Source organism: Pteronotus mesoamericanus, unplaced genomic scaffold, assembly GCF_021234165.1.
Source record: "Pteronotus mesoamericanus isolate MK-2021 breed Mesoamerican mustached bat unplaced genomic scaffold, CSHL_Meso_final contig_25, whole genome shotgun sequence".
NCBI lineage: Eukaryota > Metazoa > Chordata > Mammalia > Chiroptera > Mormoopidae > Pteronotus > Pteronotus mesoamericanus.
Window position 1 is genome coordinate 31,726,955 of NW_026555105.1, and position 19,235 is coordinate 31,746,189.

Here is a 19,235-nt window from a genome sequence, read left to right on the forward strand (position 1 = left end):
TGTTTTTTTCTTTCAGGTGTTGGTAAATATTGTTTTAACTCTAAAAAAAAAGATGTTCCCTTGTGTTTCACTAATGCTTAAAGTATTTCCAGCAAAAGGAAGGCAGAAGTTGAAAATTAAACAATTTGCTACTTGGGAATAAAGGGCTTTTTGAGGGGAATAGGGGCGTTTAATATTTTCATTCTACACCTATCCCAGGCTATTGTTTCTTTGGAAGAATACTTTTAAATAACAGCAGTATTCCTAAAATCTGAGAAGCATTTCAATTATTTGCCATTCCCCACCCCCCATACCAGTGGTCAAAATCTTTACAATGTGTACTAGGCTCGGTTAAGTTCTTCATTTCGAACTAAATATGTATTTACTTGCCATGATATAGTTGGGCTTGACCTACAAACAAAATCTCATGTCCTGCCTATAAATAAAGCATTTTATTTTTATCAAAAAAAAAAAAACTATTGTACATTTCCACAATGGAATACTATGCAGCAGAAAGAAAGAAAGAGCTACTACCCTTCGTGATGGCATGGATGAAACTGGAGAACATTATGCTAAGCAAAAAAAGCCAGGGGGCAAAACACATATACCATATGATCTCACCTATAAGTGGAACCTAATCAACAAAACAAACAAGCAAGGAAAATACAAACAGTATATTGAAAGAAAAAAAAAGCAAGAGAAACGAGAGGGAAGGAGGGAAGGGGGTAGCAGGGAAAGGAAGGGGAAGAGTTGAATCAAGGAACATGTATGAAAGACACATGAACGGAGCCAAAGTGCGGAGGGATTGATTTAAGGAGGTGGGGTGGGAGGGGCAGGGGAAAATGGTGGCAGGTAAATGGAGCAAATTTATTTGAACAATAAAAAAATTAAAGTAAATAAAAATTTCAAAAAGTGGAATCTACATAAATCATTGGATTTTTGGATCAGAGTGGAATAAGGCTAAAAATTAATAGTAAAATTAGAAATAAACACTTTTTAAAAAATTATTTAAAGGGTTTAAGCCCTTTCCTAAGGGGCCCTCAAATTAAAGAGGGAATAAAATTTACAGTTAGATCATATTTAGAAACTAACAGTTATACGAACCCCACAGGATCCAGGTAATTGTATACTCAGAGTAGCATATATGTTCTTTTTTAAAGAAGAAAGATTTAAGCTAATAAATTAAGCATTCAGTCCAGTAAGAAATAAAAGGAAATCAAAAGCCTTAAATTATTAAAGATAAAAACATAAGCTTATGAACCTAGAGAAGAATAACTACTCTTGGACTGAGTCCTCTGTAGGTTAATAAGTCACTTAGAGATGATTCTGATGAGCATCCAGATTTGACAGCCCCTGAGCTCACATAACCTGATCCAATAAGAATTTAATAAAAGGAAAATTGTTGGGCAATATTACTTAGAAAAACAATATTATTAGCATTGCAGATCTTACAGTGTATTCAAATAACAGGATAGCATGATCAATTAGTTCAAGTCCAGGGGTGTCCAACTTTTTGGCATCTCTGGGCCACACTAGAAGAAGAAGAGTTTTCTTGGCCACACATTAAATACACTGCCACACATAATCACAAAATATCTCATAATCTTTTAAGTAAATTTATGATTTTGTTTTGGGCCATATTCACAGCCATTCTGGGCTGCATACGGCCCGCAGGCTGCAGAATCTAGTCAGTTAGTTCAATAATAAGAATTTGTAACATTGAAATATCAAGAAAAAAATGTATTATTATCTTGATAGATATTGCAAAAGCATTTATAAACTCCAATATACATTACTTATAAACTTTTAATAAAATATAAATAAGATATTCCTGAATGAAATAAAAATATATACTTCAAAGAGATTGTTCTATGCTTTATAATGAAGCACTAGAAGCTTTCACTTTAAAGTCAGAAAAAAGATGAAAATGTGTTTTTACCACCATTTTTAATAACCTTTGGAAGTATACTAGACAATATATTCACTTATTTTTCATTTTTAAGTCAATAAATGTTTATTAAATTACTACCATGTGACAGAGTAAGAAGTATATGTAGAATAAAAGAAAAGGTAAACTAACCATTACTTGTAAATGATCTGACTGTTTACTTCTCTGGTTTTCAAGCTGTCATCTATGAGTAGAACTGGGGACCTCTGAAGGGACTTTTCTTGGAGCCACCATTGAGTTGAGGGAGAATTGAGCAGGAGAGAGAGTTTTATATGCCCCCTCCCTTCTGTTTTCCATAAGTAAACAACCAAAAATTTACTAGAAATAATAAATATTCAGTAAAGAATTAAATACAGACCTCCATTCAAAAATAGCAAACACCTTGAGAATAAAATTATTTTGAAAATATTTAGAAACTATTTTAAGTAAACTTTAAAACTTTATTTAAAAAAATTAAAAGGAAATGTTTTTTTAAAAAGCAGAGAGATACCATGTCCTCTAAAGGAAAAGTCTTGGTATTGTAAGTCCATCAATACTTCCCCAAATGAATATGTAAATTGAATACAATCCCAATGACACAAATAGACAGGGTGGGGTGTAGTCTAAATTGAAAGTCTAGAGGCAGACACAATGTGACCTGCTCACTTGTATATAGTAAGGACAATATTTCAAGTCATTTGGAAAAAGATCATAATTAATATTGTGACAACTTGACAATCATACAGGAGATAGTTTAGATTTCTACCTCACAGTTTACCTCTAGATAAATTATACTTAGGTAAATTGCAAATATATTTGGAATCAAAATGTAAAAAAATAAGAGCAACCACTACCAGGAATAACTATATAAATAAAGTTGAAATTAAATGAATAAATTAATTGATGTATGAATGAACAAATGAGCAGAATAAAGCTATTCAGACAATGCTAATACAAAATGCACTCGTGTGTGTTCCTTGTTAAGTGGCTGGCTAGAAATGTCAGACTGTATCTCCCTTGATGTGAGCAACAACTCTTTCTTAGCCTGTTTGAATTGCTATAACAAAATACCACAGACCAGGCTTTTAAACAACAAAAGTTCATAGTTCTGGAGGCTGAAAGTCCAAGTCAAGTTTCCAGCATGGTCAGGGCAGGCCTTTTTCTGTGTTGCAAACTTCTCATTGTATAATCACATGGAGGAAGGGGTGAGTTAGCTCTCTGGGACCTCTCTTATATGGACACTAATTCTATTTCTAATATCTTCATCCTCATGGCCTAATCACCTCCCAAAGGTCCTGCTTCCTTATTTTATCACTATAGGCTTTAGGTTTTCAACATATGAATTTTTGGGGTTAGGGAGAGACACAAACATTTAGATCATAAAAGCCTCTACTCTAGCTTGTTACTTATAACTATCCCTCAATTTTATAACCTCTAATGACCTCCAATTTATCCAGCAGAACTCACATCACTTGACAGAATCCCTCTTAGTGGGGAGGGATCCATTATAAATGACCTCCAGGCTGACTCTATACCACTCAGGCCACCTTGGTTCATGGAAAAACTGGGACTAAGCTAAGCAAGGAAAGCCAGCTTGCTTCCAATCCAACTGCCATTCAAAACTGTTTGCCCTTCAGATTCCTCAAGTCTAATCCAGGTAGTGGTCTACTGTACCTTAATACCCTAGGGAACAAGAGGGAGCACTCCTAGAAAACTTAAGAGTAAAGAGTAAACAAAAGGAAACATTTAAAGTTCCACACATAAAAACAATGTTGACAAAGTTAAAAGTCAAAGAACAAAATTAGAAAAAGTTATTTCCAATATATGAGACAAAATATTAAAATTCTTGAGAGAATCAAGATGGCGGAGGAGTGAGTGGAAGTCATACACTGACATCCTCCTAAGACCAACTTCGAATTACAAGTAAATTGTGGAGGAATCACCTGGAACAAACAACTGAACAATAGCAAGAGAGGAGCCTTGTAACCTTGGAGACAGAAGAATTGGCTTTAGCGCAATCTAACTGGTAAGGAGTGTGGTAGAGACTCGAGAAGGCGGGCATGGTACCCATGGGCAGCAGCACCAGAAGAATATTGATCTTCTTCTGTTGGATCCCCCTGAGAAGAGCGGGGTCTAAACCAAAAGCGGGGATCTCTAGCCCATAGCACCAGAGGCCAAAAAGTACAGAGAAAACAGCCAGCTGCGGAAAGTGGCAGGGTTGCTCTCTGCCAAAGACAGACAGCTGGACACACAAAGAACTGTTTAAAGGGCCAACACATAAACTTTTATTGGCAGCCACTTACCCTGGTTTCTGGCAAGGGTGGGGGCAGAGTGGGCTAGAGACACCTGAGGAGAGACTGGAGAAGGGGCTTTGGGGAGAGAATTGAGAAAGGAGCTGGCAGGATCTTGGTGCTGACTCATCCCCGACGCGGCAGCAGCCATCTTGCTCGGACAGAGACCACACCGCTGAGCAGTACCAGAGTCAGAGGACCCAACAGCCCCAGCCCCAGGTGGGATTCCACCCTGCCCTGTGCTGTCTAAGCTGCCTGCTGAGTGTGGAGTGGCAACCACAGACAGTATATCCCTGACTAAAGGAGTTGCAGAGAGGTCTGGAGACAGCTGAGGAGAGACTGGGGACGGAGGCTTTTGGGAGAGAGAACAGAGAGAGTAGCAGGTGGGATCCCAGTGTGGACTCCTCCCCTATATGACCGCAGTGAGAAAGGACGGAATATTCCGCCCCTAAGCAGGACTCCGCCTGACCCTGAGCTGTCTAAGGTGGCCTGCTCAGTGTAGTGACTAGATTAACAGCTGAAGAGAGAGCCATAGACAGTAGATTCCTGGAAGTCTCGAACAGACTGCCTTAGATCAGACAGGGACGACATTTGACATCATCAATGGCAGATCCAGAAAGAAACAAAGCAGTCTCCAACCATAGAAGTTCACACCACAAAGTCAGGAAATCAAGACATACCAACTTAAGAAGGAGAAGCAAAAGAGAAGAGTCTCACAAATAATGGGAAGACAGAGAAATACCCCCACTTGAAGGGAAAGGAAGAATCCCCAGAAAGAGAACTCAATGAAACAGAAGCAAGTAAACTATTAGATACTGAGTTCAAAACAACGGTTCTAAGGAAGCTCAATGAGTTCAGTGAGCTCAGTGAGAATTACAAAAACTACAGGGAAACTACAAGGAACTTACTGCAAACTATATCAGCATGAAAAAGGACATAGAAACTATCAATAAGAGACAAGAAGAAATGAAGAATACAATTTCTGCATTGAATAACACAGTAGAAGGAATCAAAAGCAGGCTAGATGAAGCTGAAGACCAAATCAGCGAGCTGGAGGACAAGGTAGAAAAAAGCCCCAGAAAGACCACGAAAAAGAAAAAAGACTCAAAAACAATGAAGCAGCATTTGGGGAAATGCAGGACAACCTGAAACATAATATCCATATAATAGGGATACCAAAAGGAGAAGAGGATAAGGAAGGGCTAGAAAATCTGTTTGAAAAAGTCATGATGGAAAACCTCCCTAATTGGAGGAGAGAAAAAGTGACACAAGTCCCAGAAGCACAAAGGGTCCCATTCAAGAGGAACCCAATGAGGCCCACTCCAAGACACATCATCATTAAAATGGCAAATATGCAAGACAAACAGAGAATCCTAAAGGCAGCAAGGGAGAAAGTGGTAGTAACATTTAAGGGAGCCCTGATATGGCTAGCAGCTGACTTCTCGGCAGAAACATTGCAAGCCAGAAGGGAAAGACAAGAAATATTCCAAGTAATGAAAAGCAAAGGCCTGCAACCAAGACCGCTCTACCTAGCAAGGTTCTCAATTAAAATGGAAGGTGAAATAAGGACTTTCCCAGACAAAAGAAGGCTAAAAAATACCCCTCCACCAAACCAGCACTGCAAAATATGCTAAAGGGACTGCTTTAAGATGAAGAAAATGTTTCTATGAATACCCAGTTCCTTTCACAGTCACCAATACTTGATATTACCAATATTTTTAATACTCATTAATCTGATTGTGATAATGATGTGTTATTTTAATTCTTCCTTTATTATTTGTTGAAACTAAACCTGTTATTATATATTTCTTGCCTATTTCTAGTATTTTTAAAAAGCTAAATGACTCTTTGGTATTCTTTATCCATTTATTGATTAAAGGTTTGTAGAACTCTTTTCCCTAAAAAACAAACAAAAAAAATAACACCTATTAACCACGTTTTAGATGTGTTGCAAATACTTTTCTATTCTATTCCTTGTCTTTTAATTTTTTATATGTATATTACTATATAGTGTTAAATGTTTAATATAGTCATATTGTCAATATTTACTTTATAGTTTCTGGGTCTGAATATTTTACTTCAGGGTAAGAAAAATATTAGTTCTATTTTCTTCTAAAACTCTTTAGATTCTACATATTGATTTTTAACTCACTGGAATATTTCTTGTATAATGTGTGAAATAGGGCTCTATATTTGTTTTATTTCAAGTAAAAGTGGTTCATGCACCTTATTTGTTGAATAAGCCTTATTTTACCCATTGATTTAAAATATCAACTTAATCATATATTATATTGTTATACAGATATATACCTTTGTCTCTAGAATGCTCATTTTATTTCATTGATCTATCTTGATTATTTCTTTGCTGGTGTCATGTTGGTTTAATTGCTGAGACTTTATAATGATTTTAATTTTTTTAATATTTTATAATTAACTTTGACATTTAAAAAATAAATAAAACCAATATGCATGAAAGAAAGAAGAAAGAGGGAAGGAAGGAAGGAAGGAAGGAAGGAAGGAAGGAAGGAAGGAAGGAAGGAAGGAAGGAAGGAAGGAAGGAAGGAAGGAAAAGAGAAAGAAAGGGAGAAAGAAAGAAAGAAAGAAAGAAAGAAAGAAAGAAAGAAAGAAAGAAAGAAAGAAAGAGAAAGAAAGGGAGAGAAAGAAAGGGAGAAAGAAAGAAAGAAAGAAAGAAAGAAAGAAAGAAAGAAAGAAAGAAAGAAAGAAAGAAAGAAAGAAAGAAAGAAAGAAAGAAAGAAAGAAAGAAAGAAAGAAAGAGAAAGAAAGAAAGAAAGAAAGAAAGAAAGAAAGAAAGAAAGAAAGAAAGAAAGAAAAAGAGAAAGAAAGGAAGGAAGGAAGGAGGGAAGGAAGGAAGGAAAAGAAAGAAAGGAAGGAAGGAAGAGAGAAAGAAAGAAAGAGAGAGAGAAAGAAAGGGAGAAAAAGAAAAAGAGATGGTACTCCTACCTTTTGCGGCAACAGGGATGGAACTGGAGAATATTAAGCTAAGTGCAATAAGCCAGTTGATGAAAGACAAATACCATATGATCTCACCTATAAGTGGACTCTATTCTACAAAATAAACTAATAAATAAAATAAACCACAGGCATAGAAACATGGAGCCAACTGAAAGTGACCAGAAGGGATGGGGAAAGAGGACAATGGTGGAATGAAGGGGAAGGGACTAGACAAAGAACATGTATGAATGACCCACAGACATGGACAACAGAGTGGGAATTGATTGTGGGAGCAGGGGATGGGGGTGGGATGGGTGGAGGGGGGTAAAGGGATAAAAGTTGAGACAACTGTAATAGAATAAACATGATTTATAAATTTAAAATAAAATAAAAAATAAAATAAAATTCTTAATGTATAACGACTTACAAATCAAAATTAAAAATCATTCCTATTTAAGAAGTGGACCAAGATTTTGACAAACTTCTATACAGGCAAAACTGCACAGCCAGAATAGTATGATGTTTCTCAACTTTCTTTATTATCTCCTCCTCCCATAGTGGTTTAATAACAGATATGCTGTAAATCTGTTTATGTAGTACATGAACATATGTGCTTTGAACATAAATAGAATACAGTATCTCCCCCTCCCAAAATAAAGAACAATTTTCAGTGATTTGGAAACAATAACATCCCTACTAAGTATGCACAGAACAATGTATACCTTTTGGGAGAGATGGATGGTGACCAGAAGAATCACAAAGGGACTTCCCAGTTGCTTTTCATACTGTTTTTTGATGTTAGTGTAACTATATGTGTGCGTTCACTTTATGAAATTTCTAAGAGCTCTTTACTTATCATTGATTTCTTTGTCTATATGTATGTTGTAGTGTAATAAAATTTTTCATACAAATTAGATCCAGTACACAAATGAACAGTTAAAGAAAGAAATATAAGTGGCCAATGGGCCTGTGAACAGTGCTCTGCCCTATTCATAATCAAAGAGTAACTGAGACACAGTTACCATTTTTCACCTAAGTGGCAAAAGTTAAATAATAATAATGTTCCAAAGGAGTGAAGAATAGGGCATCCTTATATACTCTGATAGAGTAAATTGGAGGGCAACTTGAAAATGTATCAACAGCAAGGTATTGAACTCAGCAGTTCCATTTTGAGAAATTGTGCCTTAAAAATTTCAGTAAGTAATGAAAGGTATATGTTAAAGAATTATATTGCAATGTGTTTAATAATAATATTATTTAGAAATAAATTAGTTTCCTGGAGTATGAAATTAATTAAACAGATCTACTTGGTATATTAATTAGTCACGTGAAATTACATTATTATTATCTAGTCATGCAAAATTATAATGCAGTTGCATAGCACCATAGTTGAGAGGAAAAGCATTGGGATTAGGTTGCTTGGATCCAAATCCTAGTTACTCCTTTAACTAGCTAGGGCTTGAAATAAGCTTTATGTCTTCCTAGTCCTCAATTTTCTTGACTTTAAAATAGAAAATGCATTGTTAAATGGATAAAACAAGTTATAAAACAATATGTGAATTATGAAACTTTTTTTTAAACACATGAATATCTGCAATGATAAAGGTGGTTATATTTTATTTTGTAGAGTTTTCTAATTTTCCCACAATGAACTCATATTTGGGGGATTATTTTCTTAAAAGTCAACAGGAGCCTAAAATGAAAACACAGTCTTAAAAAAATAGTTTTGTTGTTTCCAAGATGTCACTGAATTAGGCTGACCGTAGTTTTCAGTCTACTGGAAAGACCCTGCCACAGGCTGTGTAGATTCTTTAGCTTGTCTGATAAACTCAAAAAGAGTCTGGAGGCTTTGGAGAGAAATAAATGATAACGGTTTATTTAAGAGTCTTAGGGTTTGCAGACCAGGAATGTAACTAGGAAATACCTGGAGTATTCTGAAGAAAAAAGAGAAGCTAAGAGCTCTTACAGTAGAAAATACATTCTTGAGAAGAATCAATCCTGCATTCTCAGCCTCTGGATTGATCCGAGATGGTAATCCTATAGATAACCAGTGGTCTAGATAATGGATATCAGGTGGTCTGAATAGATGACTCTTCTTTCTTTAGTCCTTTAGGGTAATCAGAGGGTTATCTGGAGGTTTGATGTATATCCAGGCATTGACACAGGACTGGAGAGTTTAAAAGTTTAAGTTCTCAGGCTCATTAAAACAAGAATAGAATTGTATCCTCAAGCCTCAACATATTTGATTTTGTAACTTGACCATAATGACTCCTTTTTATTTCCTCACTACTCAAGCTTAAACCATTGGTTCTCAAACTTTTGCTCACATCAGAATCACCTGTGTATGGCACAGAAAAACACAGGCCATTGTACTTACCTATGGAGTGTCCAATTCACTTGGTCTTGAATAGGACCCAAGATTTTGCATTCCTAATGCATTCCCAGGCAATGTTGCTGCTTTGAGGACCACACTTTGGGAACCACTGAAAACTATCTTAACCAAGTTAGTCTAAAATTTTCAAAGTGTATTTTACTTTACTTTGTATGAAGTGAATACCTATATGCTTAGGAGATGGAATCTATTAATAAACTCTGAAAACTAAGTAATAGACATCCCATAAAATCAGTGAAGACAGTTGGTTTTGATATCTGAACATAGCCTACCTGACACACGTTGCTGCCCAGGTTTCCAAAATCACAATAGGTTAAACTCACACAAACTAAAGAGAAGTTTTTGTTTTCTTTCTTGCCTCTGTCCTGCTTTTACTCTACAAGAGTCTATAGTACATGTGTAGTAGCAGTATATTATTTGAATATGTATACTCTGTAAACCCTTTGAGCTGCCATAGTTTTCACCCAGAAGCTATTAGTCAGAAGTTCACTTGTAGGAAAACAATTCATGAAATACCACAAGACTAGCATTGTGCCAATGAAAACTCATCTCTGCTTGTACATTTTTCTTTCTTTGAGCAGGAAAGTCTTGCGTTTGATTCATCTCTTTAGGGAAACCTGAATAGTATGCATAACTAAAAACTGCTTAGTATCTCTTCAAATTATAATTTCAATTTCAAGAAGTAGCCTTCAAATATTTTTATCTTCAATATATCAGAAAGGACACATTGACTTAGGAATCAATGCAACTGAATATAATAGGAAATGCGTTTTCCATTCTTGAGTTTCAGCTGTGATTTTCTTATTATGTGTACTGTGCAAATTTGCTGAAATATTTCTTTTGTTTTTCAAAGTTTAAGAACATTGTCCTTCATCATTAAATGGTTTGTCTCCCTCTTTGTCTTCTAGACAGGTCTCTGCTATCACTTAATTCAAATTACCAAGGCTCTTGTGTTTTTTTCTCAAATATTTGTAGCTAGATCATGGAAATGTGCAGTCTTGCAAACCTGAACTACTAAATAAGGGGCCAGCCTGAATTTGCAAAATGTTGAAATTAAAGCCTATTTCAAATAAATAACAGCTCATGGCCTTCAAGTTCTTACGAAAAAGAGCAGTTGCTAAGAAACTGTTACCAAGTAGAGATCTTGCTTTCTTTAAAGAAAGAAACTTTAATTAATATGGTTTTATGCAAATCAGTGCTGCAAATTTGCTTTAAAGCAGTAGATTCCATTAAATAGGCTATAAACACCCCCACCTCAGTTTTACCTTCTTAATTTACACTGCAAAACCCTTCTTCATAAACAGTGCCAATTCCTCTCAGACCAAATTATTGTAAAATCTGATTAATGAGATTTCATTGCTTTTCTCTCAAGCCTTTTTATTTTCTTTTAAGGGTATATGTAAGGGGAGAGGGACTCTCAGAGGAATTGTTTGGGAGTAGGAAAATAAAAGTGTACCTTAGTTTCTGAAAGCCTTTTGGCAATTTCCTGATACCTATTATAGTTCTAACATGGTAATTGCCCTTCTCTTGACAGTGATAGAAATTACAGCCCAGCCAAATTCAACTAGCAGGGATATTTTTGCAAATGTAGAATTTGGCCCTGTAAGTTCAACAAAGCCAAGCAAGTATAACAATTCAACAAGATATGCCAACAATTTTCTCAAGTATAATACTTGCCAGCAAGGTAATACATGAGGTGACTGAACAAAGTTTTAACTCATATAACTTTAGAATTTGTAGATCATCTACCACCTTCTCTCCAGCCACACAAATACCATAAAATGATATATATGAAGTTTAGAGATTTTTTAATTACTTGCCAATCAATGTTCATGCAGTTACTAGGTTGAGAAGTCAAAACTAGACACTAGTTCTGAGTTTCATGGAAGAGCTGTCTGCACTGCCCTATCCCATTCTGGTCATAGTTAAAACCAGAAACAATCTACATAAGGGCTCACCAAACCGCCCCTGTTTCTGTATTGCCCACAAATTACAAATAATTTTTACAGATTTAAATAGCTTAAATATAAAAATAAGAATAATATTTTGAAACATGTAAAATTATATAGAATTCAAATTTTAGTACCCATAAAATTTTATTGGAACACAACCATACCCATTCTTTTGTGTATTTCCTACAATTGCTTTTCCTTTATAATGGCAGTCGAATCATTGCAACAGACACCAAATGGCCCGCAAAACCCAAAGTATTTTGTGTCTGTCACTCTATAAAAGTTTGCTGATATAAGAAGTACTTGCCATCATATCAACCTGGAAAGAAGAATCCTGTAGATTTAATATCATTGTCCAGATTTCCAAATCCAGTGCATATCAGCATTCATCAAATTTTAGTTTCCTTTATTTATTTTATTAGACTAAAAATCCTGTTCCATCCAAATATACTAAGGGCACAGATTAACTTTCATTGACATAGGAACCTGGGTATATCCTTGATAGCCACTGATATCAACTTGAGAAAGACCAAGGATATTGTCATTGTCTACTACTAACTTCCCACATTCAGGTCTGTGGGAATGAGAGCATTTGGGATGGCAATATTACTACGTGGCAGAACTATAATACTTACCCATTTATTCTGTACCCTCTATAGTGCAAAGGAGTTAGATGGTGATATTATCAAAGGCATTTTTTTTTTCATTTTGGCAGTTGTGTTTCTTCTAATGCACAGGACAAAACCTATATATGACTTTTCACCTGGTGTTGACTAGCAGAATTAAGGAGACAAGTTGCGAAGTCAAGGAATTTATCAAGGCTTCTTCTATTTTTTTCTACCTATTTCATGTGTCTTTCCTATTCCTTCAGGGAAAACACCTGTTTATATTTTCTTGAACTCTATACCAGCTTGACACTCTGTGTACTGTGAGTATATTTTAGTGAGACAAGAAGGAGTAGGATAATCTCTGCAAGTAAAAAGTGCGATTGAAAATCTATACAGGAGCCTATAAATTAATTTCAAATCCATGCTACCAGGTAGAACTGACCCATTTTAACATACACCACATTAATTTAACTCTCTGCCATTTCATGGAAGTAAAATTGAGAAAGGATAATGAAATCACAACTGCATGTTGACAAGTTCTCTAGTATTCAATTTAACATCCTTTTTTTATTTTTTATTTTTTTAACTTTTATTTTTTTTATTTTTTTAAGTATAATGTGATTTTATTTTCATTTATTATTGTTGACACTATTACAGATGTCCCCCCATTTTCTCCTCTTTACCAACCTCCATCCATAACATCCTTTTTTTAAAAAAGCATACCAAAGTCCAAAAATTCTCAATAACTTTCATAATCACATAGTTAATAAATAAAAAGACCAGGTCATTCACAAACTCAGGTGTGCAAAAAGTGTTCAAGTTCTTTCAAATAAAAATAAAGTTAAGTGTAAGCCCCCAATCTAACTGTTCCATTTTCAGTCCATGTTGGGGCTCCCATTCATCAAAAGAGAACAAACATGCAGGGGTGTCCAATCCACAGCCCATAGGCCACATGCAGCCCAGGATGGCTACAAATGCAGCCCAATACAAAATCATAAATTTACTTAATACATTATGAGATTTTTTTCATTAGTGCTTGTGAATTTAATGTGTGGCCCAAGACAACTCTTCTTCCAGTATGGCCCAGAGGTACCAAAAGGCTCGGTACCCCGGTTAAGGTATTGTGCAGCTTCCAAACATCAGGGATGTCTCCATTGGCTTTGGTCCCCTGTTGAGAGGCCCTCTGTTTCAGTGAACACAATCCCTGTGGTCCAGAAGTCCCGGTATTTTTGTCCCATGCTGAGGGCTGAGGCATGGCTGGTGTGTTTAGAAAGCCCAGTGTTCAGTATTCAAGCTACTCTTATGCACTGTGCAGCTTTCCCCAGGCTGCCACCAAAAGATGCACATAAATCCATTGACCCCAGTCCTGATCAAATGCCTCTTAACCTCTTTGTTTCTCAAATACCCTAATTTCTCTCTTTTGAGTACACCTAGTGTAACCCCTTCAATTTGTATAGGCTTTTCCAGAGACAGGAAGGAAATGGTTTTCACTTTGGGCCCTATATCAAGAATCTCTCCTGAAACTCAGGGCTAAATAGTCCCTGGCTGCCTACAGGGAAAAAAATGGAAAAAAAAAACTATTGAAGAAGAACATGCATAAGTTATTATTTCAAATTACCCTATGATTTTTCTTAACAACAAATTTTTTAAAACATACAGATGCTTAGGACTCCTTAGACCAGACTTTGGAAACTGCCATGGAATAGTGATGAAGAGTTCCTTCTCTACAGTTGGACATGCTGAATCTGAATCTTGTTTCTTGGCTTACTAACTGCATAACCTCGGGCTAGTGAACTCTCAAGCATTGATGTCCTTATCTGTAAAATTGGGTTAATAGCAGAACTACCCTCAAAAAGTTATAAGACATTTAACTGAGATAAATCTTGAAATATTTAGCATAGTAGGTTGAAATGTCATAAAGTAGGCAGCCTGTCTTTTAGGCAGGTGACATCACTTTTGTATCTATTTCCTCATTGATAAAATACAGACAAGGGTGACCATTTCATAGAGTTTGTGCAGGTATTATGATTAAATTAAATGATCACGGTACCTTAGTGGACACACATTATAAGTTGCTTCTTTCTACTTTCTTCTACCTGTTTTTTTTAGGGGTGAGATTTAAAAGTGAGGGAATTAAATCTGAATTAGTTCTAAATGATAGATAATACTATTGTATCAATAATAATAGTACTATAATTACCTAAGATAATTTCTTGTTGTTAGGAACTAGATACTGAAATACTTGGGGATAAATGGGATATCATGATTGCAATATACTAAGCAGTTCAGAAAAAAATTACATATATGTATGTACATTTATATATGATATATGTAAATACATGGGGGAGATATATTTAAGAAAATATAGTAAAATAATAACATTTGGGAAATTTGAATGAAAAGTATCTAGAGATTATTGGTAGTATTGTTGCAACTTTTCTGTAGGTCTGAAATTACATGAAAATAAAACATTATGAAAAAAAGAAAGAAAAAGGATAAGAACATAAATTTATTGAGCATGGGGCCAGAGGTGAGATGAAGGTCTTCATTTGGGCTATTTAAAAATTCTTCTTTTATCAAGATTATTTGTGACAGGAAGGCTCATAATAATTATATATCCATGCCTCACTTAGGGTTTTTGTTTGTATCAGATTCTAATTATTACTAATGTTTTAACCTGCCAAGAGGTAGAAAATGGTTTGTTTAAAATGAAAGCCTAGGTGGGCAGATAAAAGCTGTTTCTTCTATTTCATGAGGATGGAAGTTCTCTTAACCCAGCAGCCATGACCTATGTGCAGTATAAAAGTATGTTCTAGACTTATTTTAGATACCACATGTGGCTCTTTTCACATTTTTTCTGAATGTTTTATAGAAAAACAAAGCTACTAAAGAGGCATAGTAGCTCTGTAACTCCCACCAGAATGCGCACAGTAGAATAAGGAAAAAAGCAAGGTATTCTAAGAGCTTTTGAGTCATGAGCTGAAAGGTGGAATTCTTTAGGAGGAAGCATCGATGCTGGTTTTAACAGGAATCGCCAGTTCAAGCACAGTGGCTCAGATGTGTACTGATCATCACAGCGTAACTAGGACAACCAGATGAGCCAGCTGGCCAGTTGCCATGATAAATAATAACTTGCTCCTAGGTCAAGTCTAAGGAATGTTCTACAAACAAAATACTCTGGACAAAAGTTACTACAGTCAGAGTGTGGAAAACAGTCCTAACATGTGCCATGCAGGAAGAATTGGTGGTTGTGAAACAGGGTTGTTAGTAACCAGAGTCAATATGAAGGCCAGAGATCTGTATGTTCTAACTAAAATGTATTAGCCAGTTGATGTCAACAAAATTCAGCATCCATAAACATATTATTGGTACTTTTATCCTGAATCTGATATTTATTTGACTGCTGGTGGCAAACCCAGTATTTGGCTTGAAATAACACTGAGAACTCTCAAGAGGATACACTCATGTTGTATTTTTTTTCCTTTATTCAGTGTCCCATTTGATAAATAAACCTTCAGGATGAGAACAAGTGTCAATATATGTACAACATACATATAGCAATTTGGAGAGCCCTTGTCACTACCAGTTTGTGACTGTAATTGACCTTCATTGTTGGAGGCCCTCATATGTGGCTATTTTCAAACTGCTGCTCCTTGTCTAGCCACTTCGTTGCCCTAGTATCACATGGTTCTTGGCCTTCTCCCCTGTGCTGTCAACTACTCTAGCTTCAGTTCTGTCTTCATTCTCCATCAAAACACAACATGCAACTCAACAAACACCTATTATGTGTCAGTATTGCACAGGAGCTGTTGTCACCAAAAGAAATTTTTAAACACAGTGTCTGAACTCTGAGGGCTCTTCTGTAATAAAGAAGATTGCCCCTTGAACGTCCTCAGTTCTATCTAATAAATGCTATAAGCTTTATGTAGTCTTAGAAGAGATGATGATCAAGATTGTCTGGGGAAGCGGAGAACAGAATGCCAGGGAAGAGGTGGTTGTTTGGTGGATCTCAAAGAGTGAGTAGGTGCTTCAAGAAGACAGACTTGGAGGAACGTGCATGCCCAATGGCAGGAAAACCTACAACAGCACCTTTCCCAACCTGTCCAGAAACTGCAAGTCCACTCAACTGTCAAGTGAAAAAACTGAAACAAGAACCCAAGTCTCCTTGTGTCCAGGCCAGTGGTCTTTTCACTGTGTATTCTTGGGGCCATTTCCTTTGGGATGAAGTCTCTGTTAGATAAAAACAAATCTGATAAATAATTATGTGGCCATTTTTATCTTTAAATTTCAATTTCTCTTTTTTTATTCCATAATATAACTTTGATAATAAAAAAATTTCCAATTAAAATTTCAAGTTTTACCTTTTCCCCCCAAATCTTGAGTAAAGTTGACTTTGCTGGAATGCTTGCTTTATTATGGTTTCTGACAATTGAAAAACAAATGAATTATGGTTTGAGAAGAAAGGCCTCCAGCCATTTGTTAGATGACAGTGTGATTTCTCAGGAAAGACAAAGATTGAACATCAAATGTCAACTTTATATTAACTGAAAAATAAAACTGAACTGTTCAGTGCCTTCCACAGTTTAATGCCTCACTATTTTAACACAGTATGCAGGCTAATTTACCAATTTAAATAATCTCTGATATCACATTATGTTTAGTAAAATATGTTGATAACTAGGTTTAAAGAAGCATGTTTATAATATTTCTGAATATGTTAACAGCATTGCTCTAACTTAAATTTGAGTTGAATCTGGCTCCTACATTCCAAATTACAGCATCTCTCCACTTGTACATTTTTCTATTCTGTTAGAAGTGTCATCTAGAGCAGTACTGTCCAATAAAAATATGATGCAAGACATGTAATTCAAAATTTTCTAGTAAAAAGATTAAGACATTATAAAAATTTTTTAAAAGTAGGTAAATTCAACTTTATATTTTCCACCCAATATATCCAAAATATCATTTAAACATGTAATCAATATAAAAATATTAATGTGCTATTTTACATTATTTGTGTTGTACTAAGCCCTTAAAAATGGTGTATATTTTACCTTTATAGCACATCTCAATTCAGACATTACATTTTAATTAAGTAAAGTAAAATAAGTGGAATGTAACTATATCAAAATAATTAAGTTGCATTTAGTGAAAAATACAGGGCCTGGCAGAAGTAAGGCCTGATTGAGTGTGGTTGGTACGGTAATAATATGGGTGTAATAATTTACAATTTTAATTTGAAAATTTCACCTAAAATATCATATGGTGTGCTTGAGTGTGATATTGTTGTGTTACAGAATTAAATGCTTGTGATTTTGTGATAAAAGATTTTGTAAGAAAAAGGAGCATTATTTGCATGGGACCCTGTATTTTACAATGCTTCAGTTTTAAAATATAAATTAAGTTAAATAAAATTAAAAACTCAGCTTTTCTATTTCACTAACAACATGTAGTTTGAGGCTACCAAATGGGATGCTGCAGATCTAGAAGTTAGAGTGGTAGCAAACAGAAAAATATGGGAGCACTAGGTTTGTTCTCAGTAAGGCATGAGGAGATTATGTATAGAAAAGGGTCAGAAAGTGAGCATATAAAAGATAGCAAAGTGGTAAAAATGTGAACTTCGGAATTAAACTAGATTATCTCTGTTGCTTTTTTCCTTTGGCTTCTTTACACTTCAGCTTTCTTAACTCTAAAGTAATAATACCTGCATTATTGGGCTATTAAGATTAAATGATATAACCTAAATAGTGGGATTTTAAATATGGCACATTTTAAAGGTTCAATAAATTATAACTAAAGTTACTAGTATTCATGCAAGTCATGGGATCTGTTTGCATTTAAGTGTGGGGAAACTTTGAGTCATTTAATTAATTATTTGCAGGTTGTAGAGGATGGAAAGAGAGAAATTATGGCATTTTTCTGTAATTTTTATTGTATTATAAGATACTTATATAGAAAAACATGCAACAATCACAAATATACTGCTCAATGGATTTTCACAAAGCAAACACACCTGTGAAACTAGAACCCACATCTGAAAATAAAACACTTAGAGAATCTCAGAGCTCTTCTCATGCTCCCAATAAAAGAAACCACCATCCTGACTTCTAACAATATCGGTTAGTTTTACCTGTTTGTAAATTTTATGTAAATGGACTCATACAACCTGTATGAGTGTATGTGTCTGACTTCTTTCACTTAATCACTAATTTGTGAGACTTTTTTATGTTGTTGTGTGCGGCAGTAATTTGTTCTTTCTCACTGCTACGTTGAATTCCATTATATAAATACTCCCACAATGCATTTATCCATTCTATAGTAGATAGACATCTGCGTTGTTTCTACATTGGAACTATAACAAACATATCTGCTATGCGCACTCTTACGTGTGTGTTTTGTGATGGGTATGCACTGGGATTTGGGTTTTAATTCTTGGATTTGTCGAAGGAGAAGACTCACTCATCCAATTATTTCATGTGCAGGAACCTTGAATAAGCATAAAGAGTTGGAGGACCTTGTGGCTAAGTTCCTGAATGTAGAAGCAGCCATTGTCTTTGGGATGGGATTTGCAACTAACTCAATGAATATTCCTGCACTAGTTGGAAAGGTAAGAATTTGTTAACATAATTGTCTCTTGCTATATTATTCTTAAGAATTATAATTCTGAGGAGGCCCTTTGTTAGAGGTATGGCTCAGAAGGTCCTTTTCTGAGAAAAAAAAATGTATTGGATGTCCAGCTTTTTAAATAAATGTACAATTTTAGTCTAGATTCATCATGATATTCTGGTTACAGAATGGCAGCCCTGATGTTGGTCAAATTTCATCTTCCATGATGGTTTATCAAACCCAATTAAATTTTTAGGCTCTCAAGTGACCATCTGTAACATAGCCAAAACTTATTGAGCATTTATTTGAATGAAATATTTTGCTTATACCATTCATTGATTTATTCATTTATCTAATAAATCCCTGATTAAGAATCTACTATATCATGTTGTGAGGCAAGATACAGGACATACAAAGATGAACAAGACTTGTGCCTTATAAATTTACATAGTTTACACTCTAGCAAGAGAAAAGACACACCAAATAAAATAGAATGACAATCACCGAAAAGGCATGTATACACATGGA

The 19,235-nt window shown here is 35.2% G+C and overlaps 1 protein-coding gene across 1 annotated transcript in view; it reads left to right on the forward strand.

The window, feature by feature from the left end:
* The window catches only part of SPTLC3 (serine palmitoyltransferase long chain base subunit 3), a 148,158-nt gene that overhangs the window by 62,034 nt on the left and 66,889 nt on the right, over window positions 1-19,235 (forward strand). Inside the window, exon 5 of the mRNA XM_054574064.1 lies at window positions 18,584-18,708. Within this exon, the coding sequence (XP_054430039.1) occupies window positions 18,584-18,708 (125 nt within the window). The remainder of the gene's footprint in view (window positions 1-18,583; window positions 18,709-19,235) is intronic.